This window comes from Bos mutus, chromosome 7, assembly GCF_027580195.1.
Source record: "Bos mutus isolate GX-2022 chromosome 7, NWIPB_WYAK_1.1, whole genome shotgun sequence".
Lineage (NCBI taxonomy): Eukaryota > Metazoa > Chordata > Mammalia > Artiodactyla > Bovidae > Bos > Bos mutus.
Genome location: NC_091623.1, coordinates 55,458,353 through 55,483,266, shown reverse-complemented (window position 1 = coordinate 55,483,266; position 24,914 = coordinate 55,458,353). Strand labels below are relative to the sequence as shown.

Genomic DNA, 24,914 nt, shown 5'->3' with positions numbered 1-24,914 from the left:
TCTGGCATCCAATACTGGAGCCTCCGGTCCTACACCCAAGACATGTGGGTCAGCACAGTGGGGAAAGAGGCAGGCACGTTCTGAAGGGCCTGTGTGCATACAGGGCGCAGTGGCTGCCACAGAAGCGGTGCCAATTTCACACCCACAGCTAAGACCGAGGGGTGCTGTTTTGGGTAAATCTCTTTTTTATTAACACAAATTTTACCGACTATGAACTACTGAAAAAAAAGGATGTTATCCAAGGGGAAAGAATAGTCTTTCCAACAACCGTGCTGGGATGACCAGAGGCCACGTGCAAAAGCATGGATCTGGACCTTGACCCCATGCCATAGGCAAAAGTTAATTCGGAAAGGATCATGGACCTAAATGTAAGAACTGACACTCTAAAAGGCTTGAAAGAAAACACAGGGGTAAATCTCTGTGACCTTCAATTTGGCAAGGGACTGACTCTTAAACATGATACCAAGACTAAAAGAGAAAAACAAATTTGACTTCATCAGAATTTATATTTTTGTGCTACAGAGGACACCGTCAAGATAGTGAAAAACAAAAACAAAAACCATCCCACAGAACAAGAAAGAATATTTGCAAATTATATGTCTGATAATAGGCTTTTAAAGAAGATCTACACATGGCCAACGAGCACATGAAAAGGGGCCTGACACCACAAGCCCCCTGGAAATGCAGTTCAAAACCACAGATACCGCTGCACACCCACTAGAATGGCTGGAATCAAAGAGGCAAACAGGACCTCCCTGGCAGTCCAGCAGTTAAGACTCTGAGCTTCAAATGCAGGGGTGCCGGTTTGATCCCCAGGCAGGGAACTAAGATCCTACATGCCGCCTGGCACAGCCAAAGCCAAAAAACAAGTCATCCGTGAGGATGTGGAGAACCCGAAACCCTCTGTGCTGCTGGCAGGAGTGTAAAATGGTTCACCCGCTTCGGAAAAGGGTTTTGTCCCTTCAAAGGTTAAACAGAGAATGACCCTATGATCCACTCCTTGGCATCCACCCGAGAAATCAAAACATGCGTCCATGATATTTGTATACACAAATACTCAGTGTATTATTCATAACAGCCGAAAAACAGAAACAACCCCAATGATGTCTACCCACTGATGACTAGATACACAAATGTTGTACTGTATACCCACATAATGGGCTATCCTTCAGCCATAAAAAGAACGAACTCTTGATGTGCGCGAGAATCTATATGTACCTGGAAAACATTTTCCTAAGTGAAAGAAGCCTGACATCAAAGGATCATGTATTCCATGATCTTACACATGGACCATGTCCTGAATAGTCAAAATTTTTGTTGACAAAAAGCCATTCAGAGGATTTAATGGGCTGGGAAGACAGCTGGAGAGGAAAGGGTTTCTCTGAGAGGAGAAAGGTCTTCACTTCCCTTGTGATGACAGTGTCACAACTCTGTGAACACACCAAAACCACTCAATTGTGCATCTTAAGTGGGCGAATTCCGTGGTATGTAAGTTATTCCTCAAAAAATGCAGAGAAAGAAATGTGCATAAATTATTATTATACACAAGTGGGCAGTTTTTTTTTTAAAAGGTGTGCATGTGTGCTCAGTCACGTCCAGTGCTTTCCAACCCCATGGACTGCAGCCCTCCAGGCTCCTCTGTCCATGGGATTTTCCAGGCAAGAATACAGGAGTGGGTTACCATCTCCTCCTCCAGGGGATCTTTCCGACCTAGGAATCTAACCTGTGTTGCCTGCATTGCAGAGGGATTCTTTACCACTGAGCCACCTGGGAAGCCCTTTTCAAGGGCACCCACTGCCTTAGCAATGCAGGGCTGGCAGAGGTCCCACGGGAGCTGTAAGGTCTATGGCTGGGCTAATGTCAGAGGTTCTGTTCTGCCTCTCAGAGCCCTGAGCTGAGGGCTGGGGACAGGACACCCCAGCTGCCTCATCTGAGTTTTGCTGGTTTCTTGCTTGGCATGCTTCAACAGCTCCCTCTGGTGCATAGCTCAGTGGGTGAGCTTGCAAATCTCGGGTGTTCTGAGGTCTCAGGAGAGGATCAGGGCCACCCGGCCTCACAGCCCAGAAGTGCCGCGACCACAGTTAATCAAGAGGAACCTCGGGGTGTGTGATCAGAGGCCTGGGGTGCAGCTGCTCATTCCAGGGTGTGACAATCAGCAGGGCGTAGCCAAAAGCCGCCACCTGCCTTCTGCAAGTACTGTTTCAGGGACAACAATTTGAGGGTTGGACTCTCAATCGTCACCTTTACACTCAGAGCTCTGGGGTAGGGGTGGGGTCTGATGTGTCATGGTAACCCAGATGCTGACCTCAGTGCTGGGCCCTGGGAGCCGAGGGCTGGGGCTGGGGGGTTCCGGGGGGCCGGGCAGGGTGCTGGCTCCCTCCTCCCTGCAGCTCCCAGGGATGATGCACCCTGATCAGGGCACCTGACCCCATTAGCACTCCCAATGATCTTACAGGGAGTTGTGACATCCCTAGTCTAGCTCTGGGTCCTCTGGCCAGCCCCCTGCCGAGGTCACCAAGTTTTCTTTAACCTGACACACGAATGGCCAGCTCCACCCAGCAGTGCATTCTGAGCGGCTCGGAAGCCTCAAAGGTGTGCCTGCCACCGTTTCAACAGGAGGAACTGAGTGAACCTGAGCCGTGTGTGAAGGGTTGCTGCCGTTCGTGTTGAGAATGGCTAAAGGGCGCTGCCCAGGGTTTGGATGAAGGCCCCTAACCCGGCAGCCAAACCTGTGCTGCCTGAGCCCCTCTCACGGCCCTCTCCAGCATGTACCTTGAGCCACTGCTTCTCAGTCAGCGAGTCACTGTAGTCCACCTCCTTGCGGTGACGGGAGCCACGGCCGAACATCTTCTCCTCCTCCTCCTCACAGGTCAGCCGCTCCACCTCGGCATCGTCCTTGATTATCCACGAGGGGAGCTCGTCCTCCTCCATGAGCCGCGGCTTCCGCTTGGGATTGCGGGCCTCCTCACGCCGGCGGTCCAGGTCCATGCGCTATGGGGTGTGGGGCCAAGGAAGCGTTAGCGCAGGGACGGCCGGCAGGCACACGCGGGGCGCCCTGCCTGGGGACCCAGTTACATGGTAGCTGGGTTTTGTGGTGGCCAAACTGGCTGAGCTCTCAGGTCAGACCCTGGCTGGGACTCTGCTGTGGGGCAGAGAGAACTGGGAAGGACGTGGAGGTGACAGAAGCAGGGCTGAAATGGGATGGTGGTTCCATGGACAGCCTCAGTGGGAGGCACAGGCCCGCTGAGGCCAAGGACGCCCTGGATTCCACACCCATGAAGGGCGAGGGAGATCCGAGACCGAGGCCCGATTCAGCTCTTCGGCCCGGGACAGTATGATGCCCTCTGAAAGGGAGAGAGCCTCAAGGACAACAGGCACCAGCAGGACTGGGTGTGCCCGGGTATCCTGCCATCCCTATGACACGCTTAGGAGACCTTAGGAGACCACGGGACAAAGAGGGGTCAGTTAGGTGCTGTCTGCAGCCCACTCGAAGGGCTGCCCCCGGCTTCAGTAGTCTGGGGACGCCGATGTCAGAGACCACTCGGTCTGCTGGGTGTCGGCAGGGAGGGGCATGTGAGCCCCACGGCCCACGGTCCGTGCAGGTGGGATAGCCAGTGCCCGCGGCGCTCACCATGAACAGGTCGAACTCCTCCTCGTGCCGGGCTATCATCTGGTTCACCGTCTCGTCGTCAGGCACCTCGTCTTCTTCCTACAAGACGTCACACGTTTAGTCCGGCTGCGGGGAGGCCGGGGTGGGCGGCGGCGGCGGCCGGGCTCGGAGGCGAGCGGCGGCGGTCCGTGGGAGCGGAGCTGGCGGTCCCTGGTCCGGCTGCGGTGGATGGGGACCCACGCGGCAGCGATGAGGCACACACGCACACGCACACGCACGCTCCGTGGGGTCAGGGCCCTCTGCTGGCCGTCTCAGCCGAGAAGCCGAGGATTGAATGGGCGTGGAGACTGAACTACCCCGCTCACCTTTAGAGGTGGCTCCTCCGAGTCGGGGTTGACGCCCGCTGGCGGAGGGGCAGTGTGGGCGAAGCTGGCACTGCCGCTGCCCGTGCTGCAGTGTCTGCTCTGTGGATAGATAGAGGACTTCAGTCTCCAGGGCTATCAATCCGGCGTCTTTCACCAGCAGTTGTTTTTTTTTTTTTTAATAATAATAATAAAAAAAAACCACTTCAAAGAAAAAGCAAGTATACTCATCGTCTTTCCTTTCAGCCCACACTCCCTTTACTCCAAAGGGATGCAAAAAAAAAACAAAAAAAGAAAAAGAAAAAGTGCAAAAAAAGGTAAAAAAAACAAAAACGAAAGCCGCTCATGCGTCCACCACTCACGCCAGGGAGGGGGTCGGGGCCAGTGCTGCGCTCACCTCGTCCTGCTCCTCGTGCTCCAGGATGGCCTGCAGGAAGGCGCGCCGCTCGTGGCTGGAGGACTTCTGGTCAAACATGCCGGCCTGGATCACCTTCTGGTCCACGTTGAGCTTGTACTTGGCCGCGGCCAGGATCTTCTCCTCCACGCTGTTGACCGTGCACAGGCGGAGCACCCGCACCTCATTCTGCTGCCCGATGCGGTGGGCGCGGTCCTGTGCCTGCAGGTCCTGGGGGCGGGAGTGGGGGAGATGCCGTCAGCCCCAGACGGTTAAAGGGGAGTTGGGACACTGGATGCTGCTGGGAGACACACAAGCACTTGCCTGGCCAGCAGCTGCACAGCCAGGAAACTCAGGAACGAGACCTGGAGCCTGCGCCAAGGGGACTTCACCCTGAGATCCTGCAAAAGCGTCTCTTTCTACCTTAAGTGGAACTTGGCAGATACTCGGGAAGAAAGCGTGGTTTTAAAAGGCCGCCTGAGGGGTTATATTCCTGAGCAGATCCCGTCACAGTTGCATGGGGGCCCATCACTGTGCGACTAGGCCCCCTAGGTGGGGCCGCATTACGAAACAGCACTGTTTACAGAATGACGCCGAAGCTGCACACCACTCCAGGTCGATGCCGGGTTTGACTGGGGGCCCTGCTGCTTCCTTGCCAGGCAACCCCAGGCCCAGGTCCCACCAGTCTAGCCTTGGGAGCCACTGCTAACACCTGCCCCTCTCGTGGATACTGTGTGCATGAGGAGCCAACGGGCAACGGATACCCAGTGCCTAGTGTGGAGCAAACGCCGGTCGAGTGGGAGGTGTGGTGCCAACACGATCTGTGTCACCCCATGAGCCCAGTGCAGAGCCAGGAGGGCGCCTACGGAATCCTGGGTCCGGGGCCGCGTGGAGCTGACCTAGAGATCTGCACCCCACAGGGCAGCAGAGGCCACACCTGGTGGGACAGGCATGTCTTGGCCCCACGGCTCGGCCTCCTGGTCGGCCTGCGTGATTCCCGGCAGGGAGGACTGGCGCTTCATGATACACCTACCCCTGCCGTGTGTCTCATGACCTCCAATGCCTCCCAGTGGGGAGGAGGGGCTCCACAGAGGCCTCTCCCCCAGCTGCCTGCTGATGGGGGAAGCACAGCCCCACCACCTCCTAGCAAACAGGCCAGTCATGGGAGTCCAGGTGGGAACCATTCCAACCCAGGCTGATGGCAGTGACCACCCCAGACGTTCGCTGGCATACAGGCTATGGTTCCCATGCTGATAACCAGGGTCACTGGGCGTGGGGAAGGGCTCACTCATACCATCAACAGGATCGAGAGCTGGGCAGCCTGGTGGAGGCCACTTTGGCAGAACCAACAAGAACATGATGGGCACAGGCCTGTGGGCCGAGATACCCCACCTCTCGCTCAGCCTGGGCCTGGCCAGTGCTCTGAGAGAGGGACAAGAGGGCTCCATGAGAGGACAGCGGTCAGGCCGAGAAACAGGAAACCTGGACAACTGCCCACTGGGGTTTGAGTTAAAAGGCCTGGGGCCGCCATATACCAGAAAGGCTGGCTGCTGAGGATGCGCTAGGCAGAGGCTTGGTGCACTTGCACGGAAATGTGAACACACCAGCCGGTGGCAGGAAGAGACACGTGCTGGCACATGCCAGGTTCATGCCAAAGCCAGAGCATCTGTGTGTACAGAGGGAGAGGCTGGCATGTGCTCAGAGTAGAGTGGGAGTGGCAGGGAAGGGAAAAAATGCACACTTCCGTTTGTTACTTTCAGTTACTGGTATTTGCGTTTTGAAAGAACTACGGGCATGGAGCCCCATGCAGGCGCGCGGACAAGACATCAGGGCGGCAGTGCGTAGAGCACACAAAGGAGCCCCGGTGTGAGGGCTAGGCCAGGACATGGCCAGGAAGGACCCCGTGACCAACGGGGACCCTTACTACCAGACCATAGGACGGGGCCATTTTCCATTTTCTTGCACATCTATGGGATGCCAGGATTGTTTTTTTTTTCTCCTTCTTTTGGATGGTGCCACGCAGCTTGTGAGAGCTCAGTCCCCAGACCAGGGACTGAACCCAGGCCGTCAGGAATGGAAGTGTGGAGTCCTAACCACTGGACAGCTGGGGAATTTTCAGAAAAATTTTTAAAATAACAGTAGAACATGTATTTTTTCATAATCAGAGCAAAGAATTAGTTTGCTTTTGAGAAACTGCCCTCTGCACCTCTCTCCAGGCGCTGCCAGGGCTCTAGGAAAATGTCAGGAGGCCGCCGGACACTCACACTAGGGGCATGGTCACTGCCGGGGGGTGCGCGCTGTTACCTGGTGGGGGTTCCAGTCACTGTCAAAAATGATCACAGTGTCAGCCGACTGGAGGTTCAGACCCAGGCCCCCGGCCCGGGTGCTGAGCAGGAAGATGAAGTACTCGGAGCCGGGCTCGTTGAAGGTTTTCAGCAGCATCCCCCGGTCCTCCGCTTTCGTGGTTCCTGCCGGGTGGGTAGACCAGTGTTAGCAGGGTGACCGAGGGAGGAGACACAGAGGGACACCTGCATCTGGGAGCAGCGACCACGCCCGCCGCCTTCCAACCAATGGCTGTGGACTGTAACTGACGAGCAACTCAGATCCAGGTGACACCACTGACCGCCAGTCTGCCCACCCCAGTAGAAGAAAATGAGCCCCACCATGTGAACTGGGGCTGCCACAGGCACTAGACAGGCAGGCACTGCAGCGCAGGGCTGGTACCCCGCAGACACCCAGGCAACAGGCTGACCCCTGAGCACTGCTGTAACCACCTCTCCGGGGTGGTGGGAGACGCTGCAGCTGCGCTGTTTCAGTGCGCCTCTCCGAACCCGTGAGGGGCCTCTGGGTGGACACACGGTGCTGCTATGGTAATGACAGACTGGTCAGAGGCTGGAGCCTGCCTCCATGCCCCTGTGGTGGGTTTTCTCCATTCACAAAGGGAACCGTCTGTACAGGCAAGCACATGCGACTGTACAACGGGGATACGTCTCTCTGTGGGCAGGATGGCTCCCCACTTCCTGAAGCCACAGTGACTCGAATGTGAGGGCCCCGGGCGTGATCCTCAGAGGGGCATCTAAGCTCCTCAGGCTCCCATCAACTCAAAGCAGAGGTGCCTCTGGTGAAACCAGGTGTCATTTTTGGTGCTCCTTTAGCCACTCGCCTACACATCAGGACGAACAGCACAGAGGCCCAAGGTCCATGGCGCCTGGGCTGTCCTGGCTCCTAGGAGGGGCTAAGGCCTCAGGCACGGCTGGGCAGGGCCGGGTCAAGGGGCTGCTCCAGTACCCCTGGGTGCACCCTCAATTCTCAGCACTCTGACAGCAGAAGGCTCCGCTCCCCATGTCACTGAGCTCCCCAACCCTTTGCCATTCCTTCTAGGGGGCTGGGGGCAGAGAGGCCTGTGGGATCTTAGTTCCCCGACCAGGGATTGAGCCCATGCCTCCACAGTAGAAACACAGAGTCCTAACCACTGGACCACCAGGAATTTCTTTCCCAGAGTTTCCACCCATGTGGCAGTGACCACATGAAATGCTAGAGATGCAACCGTGGTCCAGCAAACGGAAGTCCTCACTTACACAGAGGACTCTTGTCATGGAGAGAAAAAGGGGTTGGGGGGCAAGTGGACAGATACTTGGGTGGGTGGGAACATGCTCTCAGCCTGTCCACTAGGGGGCGGTGTCGCCATCGTAAAGCTCAGACCCAACAGAGGCCAGCGCACTGAGGCCACACAGGCCTTGGCAGGGATGCAGCTTTCAGCCTCAGGACGCGTGAGCACCTGACCAAAGCTATGTTTGTAAAGGTTACTACCCTGGATGGAATTCTAAGAACAGCTGAAAGAAGGCAAGACGGAGATGCAGCAAAGGTTCTGGGCAGGAGTGGGGAGGGCCGATTTCAAAGGACAGGTCCACCCAGCAATCACAAGTTAACGGTCTGAAAATCCACAGTACCATGAGAGGCACTGAGAAACACACAACAGAGGCACAGAGGTTTGGGTGTCCAGCCATGGATGGATGCAGCTGGTACCGAGCTTAGACAACGTCTTGCACAAATGTGGTCTACCCCGCGCCTCTTAACTGTATTTACTCCAGTGAGTCTCAAGTCTCTCTTTTTGTTAAATGCTATTTTTTGATGTGAATTGGTTTTTTAAAAGTCCTTACTGAATTCGTTACAGTATTGCTTCTGTTTTGTGTTTAGTTTTGGGGGTCCCAAGGCACACGGGAATCTTAGCTTCCGACCAGGGACTGAACCTGCACCCGCTGCGTTGTAAGGTGAAGTCGTGGCCACTGGACCACCAGGGAAGTCCCCCAAGTCCAGTTCTTCTTGAGAGCCCCACTCACTCCATCTTAGGGAGAGCGGGGGTCTCCCCCTAGGGCCGTCCTGGGCAGCGGACACGTGTCAGATCAGGAGTCCCGCACACCGTCACCACTGGGCTCAGCCCCATCTCCCCAGGACTCCCTTATGCTGGCAACAAGGCAGGAGCCAGGCTTCTGATGGTCACAGGCCAGCGTGGTTCCCACTGGACATGCCCCATCACCCCTGCCACATCTGGATCCCTCCATCCTGCCCTTTCCTGCTTCTCCCCGTGCTTGTGGTTCCGGCATGGATAGGTCTGATTTCAGCCCCAGAGCCACCAGGGCAGTGGAGATGGGGGCATGTCGCTCACAGCAGTCAAATGAAAGCTCACTCCAGACCCCTGGGGGAAAAGACAAGCTGCTTCTCTGTTGGGGACACTGTGTCTGCTCAGTGTTGGGGACACCCCAATTTCTGTGGGTGGAAGAAAAGCCTGGAAGGGATGCCTGACAATGAAGCCAACATGGAGGACAAAGGAGCAGAGAGCCCCAGAAAAGCTCCTCTAACACCATCTTGGTACCTGGATCCAGCTGTGCCTGAAGCAAGCTTACCCCTTACCCTTAAAGTTCAGTTATGTGAGTCTATTAAGGCTTTCTTCCCTATGCCCACAGGATATGAGTTTCTGTCACTTCCCACTAAAATTAAGTCTATGGGATACACATTAGCCACTGGACCCAGCGTTAATGTGCAAGGACTTTAAGCCTTGTGTTCGGGAGACCAGCACAATACTCCCAGGACCCCTCCCAGTCCCACAGGCCTGCGTCACTGAGCATGCCACTGTGTCCACTCCCAACACTACACCTGGAGTCTCTGGGCCTTGCCCTGCCTCACAGGGGAGGGCAAACCCTCCAGAAGCTTCGGCAGCAGTGGATAACAAGGCCCTTTCAAACACATCTCTCTCCCCGGCCACACTCACCATCGAGCCTGAGGTATTTAAAGCCGCGATATGCAAAATAGTCTTCCATGATGGTCATGAGGGAGGTCATCTGACAGAACAGCAGCACTTTGTGGTTGGTGGCCCGGAGTTTGGGAAGAATTCTATCGAGCAGCTCGAATTTCCCTGAGGCTCGGTACAGGTCCAGCCTGGGGAGGGTGGGGGCGGGGAAGGACACACAGGACGTGAACCACAGGGCCCTGAAGCCAGGCAGAGAACGTGTTCCCACCCACTACCTGACCAGTCCTGGGTGGGCTGGCCACCAGGGCCAGGAGCACACGAATGTCTCCCTTGGCAGACTACCCAGCCCCCAAAGTTTCAGCAGAGCCATTCCAATCCAACTAAAATAAACTCAGGCCACCCTAAGTCAAGTGAAAGTGTTAATCGCTCAGTTATGTCCAACTCTTTCTGATCCCATGGACTATAACCCACCAGGCTCCTCGGTTCTTGGGATTCTCCAGGCAAGAATACTTGCCATTTCTTTCTCCAGGGGATCTTCCTGACCAGAGATCGACCCCCAGTCTCCTGCATTGCAGGCAGATTCTTTACCATCTGATCCACCAGGGAAGTCCCCAGGTCAAGGGTGACTGTGGAATTATGAAGCAACTACGATCTTTCTAAGAGTGAGAAGAAGGGCTGAGGGCCACATGGCTTTGGTCATTCATTCTCAGTTTACAGGTATGGAAACTGAGGCTGGGGGCACTGTGACATGGCTGCTGACCTGCCAGGGCCAGGACTCAAGGCCAGGTCTGTGGGACCCCATTATGTAACTTGATACAAAAAAAAGACACAGCAAAAGGACCTTTGCTCTTTCATTCAGGGTTCCCGCTCTAAGAAATAGTTTACTATCCCAGAGAACTGATGGTGGCTTTAGCGCTGAGAATGTTTTAAGAGTGAAACCTTGAGGCTATATCCGAGCCCAATGCTAAGGCTGAACCACGCTGGGGCTGCACTTTATAAACAATACTGGGGAAAACACCCCCACAGCAAGCTGGGTGGCACACTGTATAAAAAGTGCCTCTCTCCTGGTGGGCAGAGTTTAGGCTCAAGAGGGTAGAGGGAAGCTGTCACGGGTCACAGAACCCAGAAGTGCAAGAGTGGGACCTGGAAGCCATGTCTGGTCAACTCTCAAATTGCAGATTTTTTTTTTTTTTTTTAAATTTGGCTGCACCGATCTCAGAGAAGGTAATGGTAACCCACTCCAGTACTCTTGCCTGGAAAATCCCATGGACGGAGGAGCCTGGTAGGATGTAGTCCATGGGGTCGCGAGGAGTTGGACACGACTGAGCGACTTCACTTTCATGCATTGGAGAAGGAAATGGCAACCCACTCCAGTGTTCTTGCCTGGAGAATCCCAGGCACAGCAGAGCCTGGTGGGCTGCCATCTATGGGGTCGCACAGAGTCAGACACAATTGACACGACTTAGCAGCAGCAGCAGTAGCAGCAGCGAGTCTTAGCTGCAGCATGCAGATCTTTAATTGTAGCAGGTGCAATGTAGCTTCCTGAACAGCGATCGAACACAGGCCCTCCGTATTTGGAGCACAGTTTTAACCACTAAACCACCATGTAAGTCCCTCAAAGTGCAGAATTTTATTCTCTTCTTTGGGCTCATCTATGTTTTTAAGTTTTTTACCAGGAATATACTGCCTTTGAAAGCAGACAACTATGACAACGGAAACAAAGTCAACCACAGAGAGAAAACAGTGGACCATCCATCCACTCCGTTAAGTGAGGGAGATTCTCACCCTTGGACAATGCCGCCGGTAAACCCCAAGTGCTCGGAAAAGGACTCCTGTAACGGAATGAGACGTGGGTCAGTGGGGGCAGGAACAGGTGTCCCGGCCCCATGCCTCCGAGCCCACCCACAGCAGCTCCAAGACCACACAGAAGTGCTGACAACAGCTTTTCTACCCCACCGACATGCCTTCCCATAGGGTCTTAACCACCAAAGGTGTGCATAAGGCACCTGACATTATCTCTGGAGCACCGAGAAGGAACTGTCAGGGGTGCAATGACCCTGAAACTCTATGTCAGAATGTGTAGACATATGTGTGCTTTTCACTTAAATTTATTTGATTTTTTTGGTCTCAACATGTGGCATGTGTGATCTTAGTTCCCAGACCAGGAATTGAACCTGCACCCCCTGCAGTGAAAACACAGAGCCTTAACCACTGGACCATCAGGGAAGTCGTTATGTGTGCTTTTCAGAAGCAAGAATCCAGATTCTCAAGTGTACTGGGGCCCAGAAAGGTCATGGCTGGAGCTGTCATGAAGAGGGACATGCTCTCCACATGCTGACCTGGGATGGCCCCACACACTGCCGAGTGGGGAAGGCTAGTAGCCAACCAGCAGGGGTGGCATGACCACTCCCACCCTGGGTGGGAAGCAATTCCAGAAAACAGCCTGGAAGGCTTCGTGGTCATCCGAGGTGGGACTTTCATTTCTCTCACATACTTCTTTCCTCTTTCCTTTATAAAAAAAATTTTATGTATTCTTTCTGGCCACCACAGGGCATGCAGGACCTTAGTACCCTGACCAAGAATCAACCCCATGCCCCCGGAGTGGAAGCGCGGAGTCGTAACCGTTGGGCCACCAGGAGAGTCCCCCTCTCTCGTATTTCCCTACACTGTTTGGATTCTTCACAATAAGGATTTGCAGAGAGAATCTCAATAAGAAGACAAATGTACGCGCATCACCTAATTACAAACTCTTCATCTTTAAAGCTGCAGAGAGAAGTGTCCCAGCTCTGCTGGGGAAGCAGGGCCTCGTGCGGGCTGAGGCCCCCCACCTGGGCCTCACCTCGATGTGCTGGAACATGTAGGGGTGGTTACAGATCTTCCTCAGCTGCATGATGGTGTTCATCAGGGTCTTGGTACCACCTTTGCCCTGAGGAGGCACAAGTGAAAGTCAAAGTCGCTCAGTCGTGTCCGACTCTTTGCGACCCCAAGAGCTATACAGTCCATGGAATTCTCCAGGCCATAATACTGGAGTGGGTAGCCTTTCCCTTCTCCAGAGGATCATCCCAACCCAGCGATCAAACCCAGGTCTCCCACGTTGCAGGCGGGTTCTTGACCAGCTGAGTCATAAGAGGCTCCCAGATTGGTCTTGTCTGGGGTGGGGTGGGGGTGGGTGTGGAAGGAGGACATAGGGGGAGGCAGGGCTTGTGGAGCTGGCTCCTCTTGGGGCTCAGAAGCCAGCATAAAGCCAGCGCTGGGGGAAGCAGAGACGCCTGGGCACCCTGGAGGGTAGAGAGTGAGGAGGGGCCAGGCCGGCCAGCAAGACAGAAGGGACTGGCAAAGCGCTGAGGCCAGATCACAAACACTGTGTGATTCAGAAGGCCAGCTGCGCGAGCACTGGGAGAGAGTCCCCGGGGCCTGCAGCCAGATGGGCCGTGATGGCTGTGGAAGACCTCTGGCTTCGGGATGAAGGAAGGATGCGGGGGTGGGTGCCGTGGGCAGAGAAGTAAGCCAGGAAATGGGCTGCCACAATAGCCCAGGTAAAGAGCCCAAACCAAACATGTGGAGGAGGAAATGGGGAGGCCGGGCCAAGCTCGAGGCACAGAGATGAGGGACCTGGAAGGATGATTTCAGTCCTGGAGGGAAGAGAATTGTTAGGGTAGGCCCGGGGTCTCAGAGAGGCCCAGGAGGTAGCAGCCCACCTAGCCCCCACTCCTCTCCATTATAAATGAACATCACCCCAAGCTCACGTAATGACAAGGAAAAGGGAGCCAGTGGCCGTGGCTTGTCGGGAAGATGGGACACGCCTGAATGTTCTAACTGCTATGGTCCGTGCTGGATCCTCACTGCTAACGGATGCGCCCACAGGAGCCAGCACTTCACAACAGAGGACCCTAGACTGCTGACTGGGAGGCTCAGGCCCCCCTGAAAACAGGCCCTCAGCCCCTGCTCCCTTAGCCTTACAGACTGGACCAAACCACACCAGCTATGATCTAAACCAGGGCTGGTCAATACCCTCAGGACCACAACCAGATAGGGCCTTGGTCACAAAAATCACCTCCCAGGAGGAGAAAGCCTGCTGGTTCCCACGCACCCAGCTGCTCCCAGGCCGCCCACCCGCCCGCCTGCCATGGATACCCAGGTGGGACAGGGGCCCGGGCCAACCTTCTTGTCCTTCTCGGAGCCGTCGGTCAGCAGTACCCCCTTGGCCTGCATGTGCCGATAGAGCACGCGCTGCAGGGCCGACATGTCGCACTTGATGACGTACTCCACCTGTGGGCACACGCCGCCGTCAGCCGAGCCCAGGCCCCAGAGCCCAGCCTGGGCCCGACTCTGACCTCCCAGCCTCTCGGGCATCCTGGGCCCTGGCCTCTGATCGCGGCACACGAGGGTGATGGTGAAAAGCCCCCACACCCAGGGCATGAGGGAAGCCGAGCTGCAGTATATGCGCGGGGCTAGAAGTGTGGGGGCTTCCTGGGCCAGAGGGGCAACACAGCTTTCTTTCAAAGGCCTCCCCTCAGCTGGCCCATGATCAAAGAGCAAGAGTGACATGAGGGGTGACTGGCGGGGACCCAAAGCCCCCTCAGGGAGGGGGGAGGGGCCGCTACGGCCGGCAGGTGGGACTCAGCTGGCCCCAGCACACCTGCCTTGCGCTTTCAGAGACCCGTGCAGGTGAGCAGCCAGCCCCAGGCGAGACTGACTCCTGAATGCTGAGCAAAACAGGGCCAGGCTGGGGGACTCCAGAGAGCTGCCCAACTGGGACCCCAACCCTGGGGCGACCCCCACACAATGCTGAATGCTGCATTAGGGCTCCCTCCACTCAAAGTAAACACAGCACCTTTTCAGGCAACTGAGCCTCCACTTCCTTCTTGAGCCGCCGGAGCAGGAAGGGCCGCAGCACTTTGTGGAGACGGCGGATGATGAGGATGGTTTCCTCCTCGTTCAGGTCCACCTGGCACCACAACGAGACATGCAAGCCAAGTGTTACCTCCAGGGGAGCAGCGACGCGTGGGCAGGGCCACCTGGTGTTGCCCTGCACCCCCTTTCCAGGCGGCACTATGTTTTACGAGAGCTTGGCGGGGCACCCTCTTCCTGTGGAAAACTGCAGGGACCTGAGACTTTCCATGGAAGTCCTGGGACACAGAAGCGAAGCTCCCAGGGCACCAAGAAACACGGCATCACACTGAGTGGCCTCCCCAAGAGTAAAAACTCATGTGTCTGGAATCCTGAGAACATGTCCAAAGGGAACCTGGCCAGCACTGCAGAGTAACATGCACAGAGCGCATGGTGCAAACTGGGGGTGCTCTACCGGGAGCCCCAATACCCTCTCATTTCAGCCTCCGTGGGAGAGACGGATAGAAAGGCTGCTCTCCTGTGGGCCTGCTACTCTGACCAAAATTTGAATTAAAACAGTTTTTAAGTGAATGATAAGATGACATTTGAATTTTTTTCTTTAGGACCCTTTGGGTGAAGCTTTTACTCAACTTGAAAATAGGTGAAACCATGGCATTTGTTCCCTTGCTCTTGGGGTGGGAGTCCTAGAAGTCTGAAAACAGGGGGCTTGTTTTAATCATGAGAGCCTTGAAAGGGCCTCAGTTTCTCCTCTAGGAGGGCTTCTGCCTCAGCCAGTGCCAAGGAGGGGGGACCCCAGGGACGATGCAGAGGTCCCCCTGTAAGAGCATGGTGGTCCCAACTGTCCCAGACCCGAAGAGAATCTCCTAACTGGGGACCAGTGGGCTGGATGTGGCTGCTGGGCGAGGGGGCTCTTCGTCCACCCTGCAGTCGAGCCCACCTCCTCAGTACAAGGCTCAGGCCGTCAACCTCCTTCAACAGAAAACAACTGGCCCACAAGCAGACTACCAACTCCACCCACAGCCAGACAGATGTGAGAGATACAAGCCACAGCCCACAGCTTTTAATTTTCTTTAAAAACAAAAGGGGCAGGATCTGACCACTCTCTTCACTGAAACTACCAGAGCCACCCATTGCCCTCAGTGTGAGAATTAAATTCCCCTCAAGCCCTCCAGCTGCAACCTTCACACCTCAGGCCCTGCTGTGTCATGTCCCGCTCTGTGTCTGGGGCACAGGGTCAGGAAGCCCCAAGGATCCCCTAAGATTTCTCTTCCCTTCTCTGGTGGCAGGGTTGCCATGTATGTGGCCAGGCTGGTTGCGGTGGGCACTCAATCCACAACCACCTGGGGAAGCCGGCTGGGCCAGGACTGTGACCTCAGACAGTCCTTGGAGCTGCTTGTGGCCAAAGACCATGGCTCCCCGCCCCGCCCCCTTCCACCACGTGGCCGGCCGCTTGCCCACCTTCTCCCCAGTCATGGCGAAGGGCGCGTTGAACCACTGCTCAAAGGTGCTGCAGCTCTTGAAGATGGTGGGCAGCAGGAAGTTGAGCAGCGCCCAGAGCTCGGGCAGCTTGTTCTGCAGTGGTGTGCCCGTCAGCAGCAGGCGGCGGGGCGCCACGTAGTGAGTGTTGAGGACCTGCGTCAGCTTGCAGTGGTGGTTCTTCATGCGGTGGCCTTCGTCCACGATCATGTACTTCCAGCGGATCTGCGCGCCGAGAGCAGGTGGTCAGGGGAGGACAGGCGGTGGGGCTGTCCCCTGGGTGAGTAGCTCACTGCCGTCAGGCATGAAGGCTCTGGGCAGCTCGGCCCAGCAGGGTGGGGAACGTGAACTCGACAGCATCAGAGGAGGGGCCACACCCCGAGGGGCAGACACACACTGCAGCTCCGTGGTGCGTGGGGAGGGCGGACACGTGGACAGGGCGACGGCTGGGAGCTGCTGTCAGGTGAACAAAGCTAAGTCCAGAAAAGAACTCTGGTTTTCCAAGAAAACTACATACGCCAAGTATCTGGCATAGAGAAAACAAAACCCTAAATAACACACAGCCTGCTGATCATAGGTCCTTGGGGTACAGTCAAGAAAAGACATGGTTTGGTAACAGGTACATTTCAATCTGGCTTCCCTGGTGGCTCAGATAGTAAACGATCTGCCTGTAATGCAGGAGACACAGATTCGATCCCTGGGTTGGGAAGATCCCCTAGAGTTGAGGAAACGGCACCCCACTCCAGTGTTCTTGCCTGGGACATCCCATGGACAGAGGAGCCTGGCAGGCTACAGTCCATGGCGGTCGGACATGACTGAGCAACTAAACGTTTCCAGTCAGCAGGTGGTGGCTCAGAGGCAGGGAGGCACAGCTGAGGGCAGACTGTGCTGTGGGGGCGCCGCCTGTACCCCAGAGCCTATCAGTGGTCGCTGGCCAATGGACACAGGCTAGACGCCAATTCTAACTGGGAGTTAGGTTGGCTAGGCAGGGGCTGCAGGTATAAACTCCCGTTTACATGCAATTGTGATGCCCTTCAGAGCCACTCGGGCCTTGGCATCTAGCTCCTGGGGACCAAGCACGGCCCAGCTGAGGCCCTGCACATCAGGCGTCCCAGAGGAAAAGGGCAGGACTGACCGGGGCGGGGGGCAGCAGCCCTTTCCCACAAGTAACCCCCATGGTGGGAGGTTTACCCTGATTAAAGCCACTGTCAGACACAGGATTTTCAGAGCCCTGTTCTCGTGTCTGGGATGGGCCTGGCTCTGTCCTGGGTCAGAAGGGTGACCCGCAGCATAAGCCCTAGGATAAGCAGGCTGGGCCTCAGTTTCCTCACCTGTAGCTCAGAGATGCATATCAAGCACCGAATGTCATCAGTATGAACATGCCCCACAGGTGGGGGTTAACGTGTAAAGCGCTCTAGCCCTGGACTTCCTCCCCATACGGTCAGCGAGGCCAGACGTGGCAGCCCAACCCCTCCCCACCCCAGGGAAAGAGCTTTCTGGATGCAAAGGACTGTGCCTGTCTTATAGCTGGGTCATAGTATTATTCTTGGTAACTCAATGGTGGCCCAACTAGAGCCACCTTCGCAACTAAGTCAGCTAAGAGGCTGCCCAGCCGCACGACACCCACTAAACACACCAGCTCAGTGGCTCAAGGACGATGGGACACACAGGACCTCAGAGCACACTGCCTTGAAGGCCAGACCCCACCTGCTTCACGGGCTGCTTTCCTGTAGGCTGGGGTGCGAAGACACAGCCACCAGGGAGGCAGGTCTGAGGCCTCTAGAGACAGGTGGAGATGGAGGAGGGCCTCAACATGGCCCTGTGAGGGACACGGCAGGCAGGACAGGAAGGCTGGGAGGCATCGCAGATGACCAGGCTCTTTGGGCAGGAGCCCCGAGAAAAGCTGGTCCACGTGCTATGTAGATGGTGCCAGTCTCTGGACGTGATCCAGGGCAAGCCTGGGAACACACAGTCAGAGAAGCAAACCCCAAGCCACCTTGATTGAGGCCTTTCACACCCACAGAGCAGCTGTCCTTATGCATATGCAGGGGATCACTGAGCAATGACGTGTGGGGGGTCTGAGAAGATGAGAAGCGTGACCCATGCACGACCAGCCTGGGCAGGATCACAGGCGCCCGGACAGCACATGATGGGCTGAGCTGCCTTGTTTTACAGGTGAACACGCTACCTTTGCAAGGATGTGCTTGTCCTTAATGATGTACTCATATGTCGTCAGCAAGACGTTGAACTTTCCGCTGCGGAGCTGGGGGACGAAAGCACGTCTGGCTGCTGGGGAGCCCTGTGAGGGAGAGAAGACGCACACGCCTCAGCCCCCCAAGTTCTGGGGCCCTGGTAAGGCTGAGAACTGGCAAAGGCTGCTGACCCTCTCCCGACTCCACCTCAGACTGCTGCTCTCCCCAACTTGGCCCCCAAGTGGATGTCCCTCCCTGGACTCCACCCCCAGACTGCTCCTCCTCCCTGATTCCACCCTCCATGCAGAGGGCCTCGTGCAGGGAGCAGAGAGGCATGCAGGCCCTGGGTGGCTTGCAGCCTGTACCTCCACCTGCCCCACTCCTGGTGGGCAACCAGCTCCGCTTCCCATGTCTGCCTCCTCCTGGGTCCCCACTCAGGCCACCGTGTCTCCCACACAGGTTCAGTCCACGGTGACCATTCCCTATTGGCAGCTCCAGCTTCTCCCTGGTTAGCAAATCTGTCTGGTTCCCCGTTTCAAGCTCACTGTTCCTGACAGACTGAGCTGCACTCGTTCCCAAAAGCTCTTTTTCCTTTTGAATTTTTTTTTTTTTAAACTAGAGTATAAGTTGCTTCATTCCCAAAAGCTCTTGGCAGCAGGACAACATTTAGTTTCTCAAATGCACCAATTTCTCCCTGCACATGCTGTGATCTCTGCCAGGACCTGCTTCTTCCCATCACAGGGCTGAGAGCTCCGCGGCAGAGTGGCGAGCCTGGACCCAGGAGCCCTGTGCCAAGGGCATGACTGAGCTCTGCCACCGAGTGGCTGCATGAGGCACCCGCCCCGCCCTCCCTCCCCCAACAAGGACAGGAGGCACCATCAGCCCCAGTGCACAGGTGAACTGGTCTAGAGATGGCGAGGACAGTGAGCAGCCCATCACACAGCAGCAGCTGTGCGACACTCACTGAGTCTGCCTATGTGGACAGGTCTGGAGGTCAGCTGGCGTAACAAACTTCAGGCGAGTGCATTCACACCAGCACAGTCCACGCACTGAGTCCAGAACTTAGCAAAAGCACCCCTCCTCGAAATGAAATGACCCAAGCCCCCACGTGGCTGACCTAAGAAGGCAGGCACACGTGCGTCCTGTCGTTAATGCAGGTCGACATCCCTCTTCACCACACGGATCTCCTACCCCCACACCCTGCCCACGCCCACCTCCTCAGGCGGCACGTACCTTGTAGGACACCTTCACCACGGAGGGGGCCCACTTGTCAAATTCGTAGGCCCAGTTGGAGAGGGTTCTGGGGGAAACAAGGAAGACAGTCAGGTACTAGGTCTGGCGTCAGCCGCTCACTGTCCACACTGATGTCCGTTGAGGACGTAAAGGCTGACGTGGCCGTGATCCTGGCAGGTAGACTTCCAATAATTTGTATAGTGATTTCCCCTTTAAGAGGTAGCACTTAACTGCCCACCTATTATATGTGGGCTAAATTGAGTATTTTTCCCAGAATACAGTATGGAAAGGGGAAGAAAAAGTACTTCACAGTGGAGACACCTGCCACACACACTACCTCAGCCAGGTGATCAAGGTCAACCACCAGCGTGAAGTGTCTCGTTGACAGTAACTGCCCCATGATGAGTTGAGAGGCGGGCTTCCCTTCTGGTCTTTGTTCCCAAAACCCATCATCCCATCTAAGGATGAGAAAATCACCAAACAGACCCAGGTTGAAGTACCTCCTATGAAACACCTGACCAATCTCCGCAAAACCATCAAAGTCACTAAAGTTACGCAAAGTCTGAGGAACAGTCACAGACCAGAAGAGGCCTGAAGACACGTAAAGGGTAAACGCCACATGGGCTCCTGAGGCTGAAGACAGAAGTCAGGGCGAGACTAGTAAAATCTGCATAAAGTTTACATAAGGTAACGTGTTCAGTCACACTTTCTCTCTATATATAATGGGCCAGTGGGGATTCCTCACTTGTGACAAACGTAACAGGGTCACGTGAAATGTGATCAACCACAGCAACTTCCTCGGTGGTGCGCTGATTAAGACTGCACTTCCAGTGCACAGGGGCACGGGTTCAATGCCCAGTCACAAACACACAAGCAAAAAAGATGTGATCAGCCACAGGGGGAACCAGAGGAAGGTACCGGGAGCTCTGGGTACCATCCTTCCAACTTTTCTATAAAGTGGATGCTATTCGACAGGAAACAAACCATCACAAGGCAATGGTGGGGATGTGCTGAAAGGACACAGTAGTCTTCCCTGGAAAATCCCATGGACAGAGGAGCCTGGTGGGCTGCAGTCCATGGGGTCGCAAAGAGTCGGATGCGACTGAGCGACTTCACTTTCACTTTCTTTCTTCAGCAAAATCGCTAATGATAGACTCCATGAGCCTATGCTGCTACAAAGAACTAAACCATTAAACTACTACACAGGGGAGAAGAGACAGCTTTCCTTTGCAGTAGATTCCAAGAGTGGGGAAGGAATGCTGGAAAGAGAAAACCTTGCCTGGGCACCTTCCAGGGGGATCATCGTTTCAGGCGAGAGTTTCTGATAGATGTTGAAACTACAGAGAAGAGTATGCTTAGAAATGCGACAGTCACAGAGTTTCTCAGAATCTTCCCACGGGATACCTATAAATCACAAAGGAAAACTCTTACGTTTGCATGGGGAAACCAGCAGGTACCACACAGGAAGAGAACAACTCGGGACTTCCCTGGTGGTCCGGCGGTTATGACTCCATGCTTCCACTGCAGGGGGCGAGGGTTCGAGCCTTGGTCGGGGAACTAAGATCCCTTGCGCTGCACCATCCGGCAGAAAGATAAAAGGGCAGACCAAAGTGATGCTCTCCTGTTGTGGAGCCCTGGGCTTGTGCTCTCTGATGTGAAGCCTCAGGAAGGGCACAAGAGCCCCTCCTGGAGGTTCTTGCCAGAATACCAGAAAGGACACATCACATGAGCCCTGTCTAAGGAGGGATGGTCTACCAAACACCTGCCCGGGATTCAGGCTCACAAAGATCAAGAAGAACAAAGCCGAGCGGGGCAGCTGTTACAGAGACATCACAACACACGACAACAAGAGGCAGGGGAGGGACCCTGGACCAGAAAAAGGTCTTCAATGGGGAAAATGACAACATCTGAACTGTGTCTCTGGAGTCACTAACAGTGATGATTTATCACCATGTTGTTACTAGCCTGGTGTTAAAACTGTCCTAAGGTGATGTGAGCTCTGGGAGGCCAGCTAAAAGGTGTGCAGGAACTTTTTAAGCTGCTTTTGCAGTTGTTTGTAAGCCTTAAAAAAATTTTTAAATGAAAATTAACAACTGGTATCTCATTGTAGTTTTGACGTGCATTTCTCTTTAGTGATGCTGAATAGCTTGTCATGTGCTCAGCGCCTTTGCTGTCCACCTGAAATCGTCACAACATTGCTAATCGGCTATACTCCTATACAAAATAAAGTTTAAAGAAACGTATGTTCAAAAAAGAGACAAACCATGGGACCTCCCTGGCAGTCCAGTGGTTAGGACTCTGTGCTCTCACTGCTGAGGGTATTGAGAAGCTCTATGACTATCCCCTTTCTCATCTAAGATCCGGAAAACGGCAAGGTGCAGCCAAAAAAAAACAACAACCCAGTCTGTGCATAGCACACTGGACACAGAGCTATTCTGGTGTCCCACCTAAACAGAAGGGAGGGGACAGGAGCCCTTGGAGGGCTGTGGACAGTACACAGGCGAGGGCCGCAGGCACTGACAAGAAGCTGGGCCGACCCAAGGGAGGACGTAGCAAGGCCAGCTGCAGGCCCAGGACCTCCTGCCACTTCTAGAAGCAACTCCCTCTCTATGAAGATCTATTCCCCCCAAGGCAACCAGATTTACACCACCATGAGCAAGAGAAAGCAAAAGGGGAAATCAACATCTCCCAGTAAACTGTGGAGGCTCCTGAGGCCCCCCAGCCACGAGTACATGGCCTCTGAAGCCTGGCCGTCTTCCAGGCAGGAAAGTATGTTCCCATGGGCTGGGGGATGAGGACATGGTTTCCCATCACCCGCCTCGACAGCTGACGTGGCCCCTACTGCACACTGGGCCGAAGGCAAGGGCTTCCCCTTCTGAGCCAGGCCAAGTGCACACACTCAGGCCTGGCCACATCAGAGCAGGCCATCCCCTGGGCCCATAGCTGGACTGCCGCCTAGCATGTGACTGGAACCAGGTCAAGGACAGCCAGTCCCAGGATTTCTGGAAAAACCCTGCAGGCAGAACCATCGTGTGTCATATGCAGAGCTAGGAAGAGGCAGCCCCGGAGTGGCTAAGGAATCTTGGCCCCAGAAAGGTGTCTGTGGGGAGGAAGAGGCCGGTACCACCAAGAGACTGCAAGTGAGAGCTTCCACAGGATGCCACTCAGGTACCAGACACCACAGCTGAGCACCTGTGGTGCCTGGACTGGGCTGGGATGCAACCGGCAGAGTGCAGAGCCCTAGCAGGAAGCGGAAACAGCACCTGAACAAACACCAAAACTCCACGTTCTAGTGGCCAGTTATCTGACTCCTGTGACAACCTGGAGCGGAATCTGCTGGTTGTAGGACTTGAAGAGGACACCAAGGATAGCCTGTGAGAGTCGCCCCAACAGGGATCATATGGGCAGGCACCCCAGAACCTGCCCTTCCTCTACCCTGTGCCTTGAACCCAGAGGCAGGCAGCCGTGCACTGGGTGTGACCCCCAAGAATTCACATGCTGACATCTTCATACCCAGAGCCCAGCTATGTTTGGAAATAGGGTCTTTAAAGAAGTAAAGAAGGGTCTTCCCTGGTGGTCCAGTGGTTAAGAATCCACCTTTTGAGGCAGGGAATGTGATTTTGATCCCTGGTTGGGGAACTAAGATCCCACATGCTGCAGGGCAACTAAGCCCGAGCGCCACAACTACTGAGCCAGCGAGCCACAACTACAACCCGATGCAGGGCTTCCCTGGTGGCTCAGTGGCAAGGAGTCCGCTGGCCAGTGCAGGAGACACGGGTTTGATCCTTGATCCAGGAGAATCCCACACCCCGCGCAACAGCTAGACCTGTGCACCACAACTATTAAGCCTGTGCTCTAGCGCCTGGGAGCACTAGAGAGAAGCCCGTGTGCCCCAACTACTGGGGCCGTGAACCACAGCAAAAAGCCTGCACGCTGCAACAAAGATCCTGTGTGCCGCAACTAAGACCGGACTCAGCCAAGTAAATAAATATTAGGAAACAAACAAAAAAAAGGTAACGAATAAAAATGAGGTCCTCAGGGTGAGCCCTAATCCAAGCCTATATGACTTCCTTATAAGAACAGGAAATGTGGGTACAAACACGCAGAGGGAAGGCGAAGTAAAGACTCAGGGAGAAGACACCGTCTGCAAGGTCAGGAGAGAGGCCTCGGGGGAAACCAGGCCTGCGGACACCCTGGACCCAGACTCGGGCTTCCAGGGAAGCAGGGCCCGCGGTGAGGTCACCCAGGCTGTGGTCCTTCATGAGGGTGGCCCAGACAAACTCACACACGGGCATCTGAGCTCGGGTGGCACTCACGAGAGGGGCACTATGATGAGGAAGGGCCCGTTGATGCGCTTGTGCTCCATGAGGTACGTGATGAGTGCGATGGTCTGGATGGTCTTGCCCAGGCCCATCTCGTCAGCCAGGATGCCATTCAGGTTGTTGTTGTACAGGGACACCAGCCACTCCAAGCCTTTGATCTGCAAGGACGAGCGGCCAGAGCTGAGGCCCGGGTGGGGCGAGAAGGTTCCCTGCGCTTTGGAGACTTCCAAGCTCCAGCCCAGCCAGGGACCACCCGCTGCCATGCTCACTCGGCATTGTGCTCTGTTCACTCTCTTCTATCCCATTCGGCCCATCTCACACTCCTTTCTCTGGAATCACAGAGCTGCTGTGCTCATGAGAGCCAGGTATGAAACATCCTTCCCAGGCACATGTTTAAACTGTTAAGTCTCTGTCACTGCCAGCTACCAAGCCACACAGCCCACTGGGACCAGCCTGCCCTCAGTGTGTGACTCTGGATTCAGGGGAGCCTTGGGGCATCAGGGTAATGAGTGCACCACACGACTAACTGCCTCGACAGCATTTCAAGATGAAGTGAAAGGTTTCCAAAGCTTGCGAAGCTTTCTGCCACAGGCCGTTAGAAGACTGTCCTCAAGGAAAATCTGGAAAGTTTCCTAACAGATTAAGTAAGTCGTGGCCATGTTCTGATTTCTGTGATTTACAGGCCTCTCTGGAAACTTCCACCAGTCACAGGATTCACCTTTGGAACCTCATGTCAGCAGAGGTGCTGAGTGCGCTTGTAAGGAAAAGCAGGGTTCAGGGGTTACCAGCACACTGAGCAGCAGACAGGGAACGTATTCTTTGGTTGGAGGTATGCCAGCTGTCTCCTGGGAGCTGAGATGAACAGGGGTGAGGGGCCACAGTCACAGAAAAAGAAATTTCTATGACGAGCAGTTCCCTTTCTTGGCTGCTCCAGGCCAGGCCCTGACACAGAGCTTTAGAGTCATGACCACATGACCGTCACAGGCCTGCATTTCTGAGAAGAAAGGACTAAGTCTAGAGCTGCTAGGCTCTCCTCCTCGCTGCTTCACACTGCACAGAGCCCCCATGGCCCCACACCCGGGTCCCATTCTGGCTCAGCCATTCCCAAACCGTGTGATTTTTTTTTTCTTTATTGGAGGATAACTGCCTTACTATTTTGTGTTGGTTTTGCTGTATAATATGAATCAGTCGTAAGTATATTCATATTCCCTCCCTCTTGAACCTCC

General features: G+C 55.1%; 1 protein-coding gene across 9 annotated transcripts in view; it reads right to left on the bottom strand.

Moving 5' to 3' along the window:
* Positions 1 to 24,914, bottom strand: part of SMARCA4 (SWI/SNF related BAF chromatin remodeling complex subunit ATPase 4) — a 90,256-nt gene that overhangs the window by 22,946 nt on the left and 42,396 nt on the right. For 4 of the 9 annotated variants that reach the window (XM_070373671.1, XM_070373670.1, XM_070373672.1 and 1 more), the window contains exons 16-29: positions 23,683 to 23,846; positions 19,367 to 19,433; positions 18,130 to 18,240; positions 15,924 to 16,166; positions 14,449 to 14,562; positions 13,776 to 13,883; positions 12,454 to 12,540; positions 11,400 to 11,446; positions 9,636 to 9,802; positions 6,671 to 6,834; positions 4,370 to 4,597; positions 3,976 to 4,074; positions 3,632 to 3,709; positions 2,774 to 2,991 (exon numbers count right to left, since the gene is read on the bottom strand). In XM_070373671.1, the coding sequence (XP_070229772.1) occupies positions 2,774 to 2,991; positions 3,632 to 3,709; positions 3,976 to 4,074; positions 4,370 to 4,597; positions 6,671 to 6,834; positions 9,636 to 9,802; positions 11,400 to 11,446; positions 12,454 to 12,540; positions 13,776 to 13,883; positions 14,449 to 14,562; positions 15,924 to 16,166; positions 18,130 to 18,240; positions 19,367 to 19,433; positions 23,683 to 23,846 (1,895 nt within the window). Of the gene's footprint in view, positions 1 to 2,772; positions 2,992 to 3,631; positions 3,710 to 3,975; positions 4,075 to 4,369; positions 4,598 to 6,670; positions 6,835 to 9,635; positions 9,803 to 11,399; positions 11,447 to 12,453; positions 12,541 to 13,775; positions 13,884 to 14,448; positions 14,563 to 15,923; positions 16,167 to 18,129; positions 18,241 to 19,366; positions 19,434 to 23,682; positions 23,847 to 24,914 lie in introns of all 9 variants that reach the window. The other 5 variants (XM_070373676.1, XM_070373675.1, XM_070373677.1 and 2 more) reach the window with 3 other exon arrangements.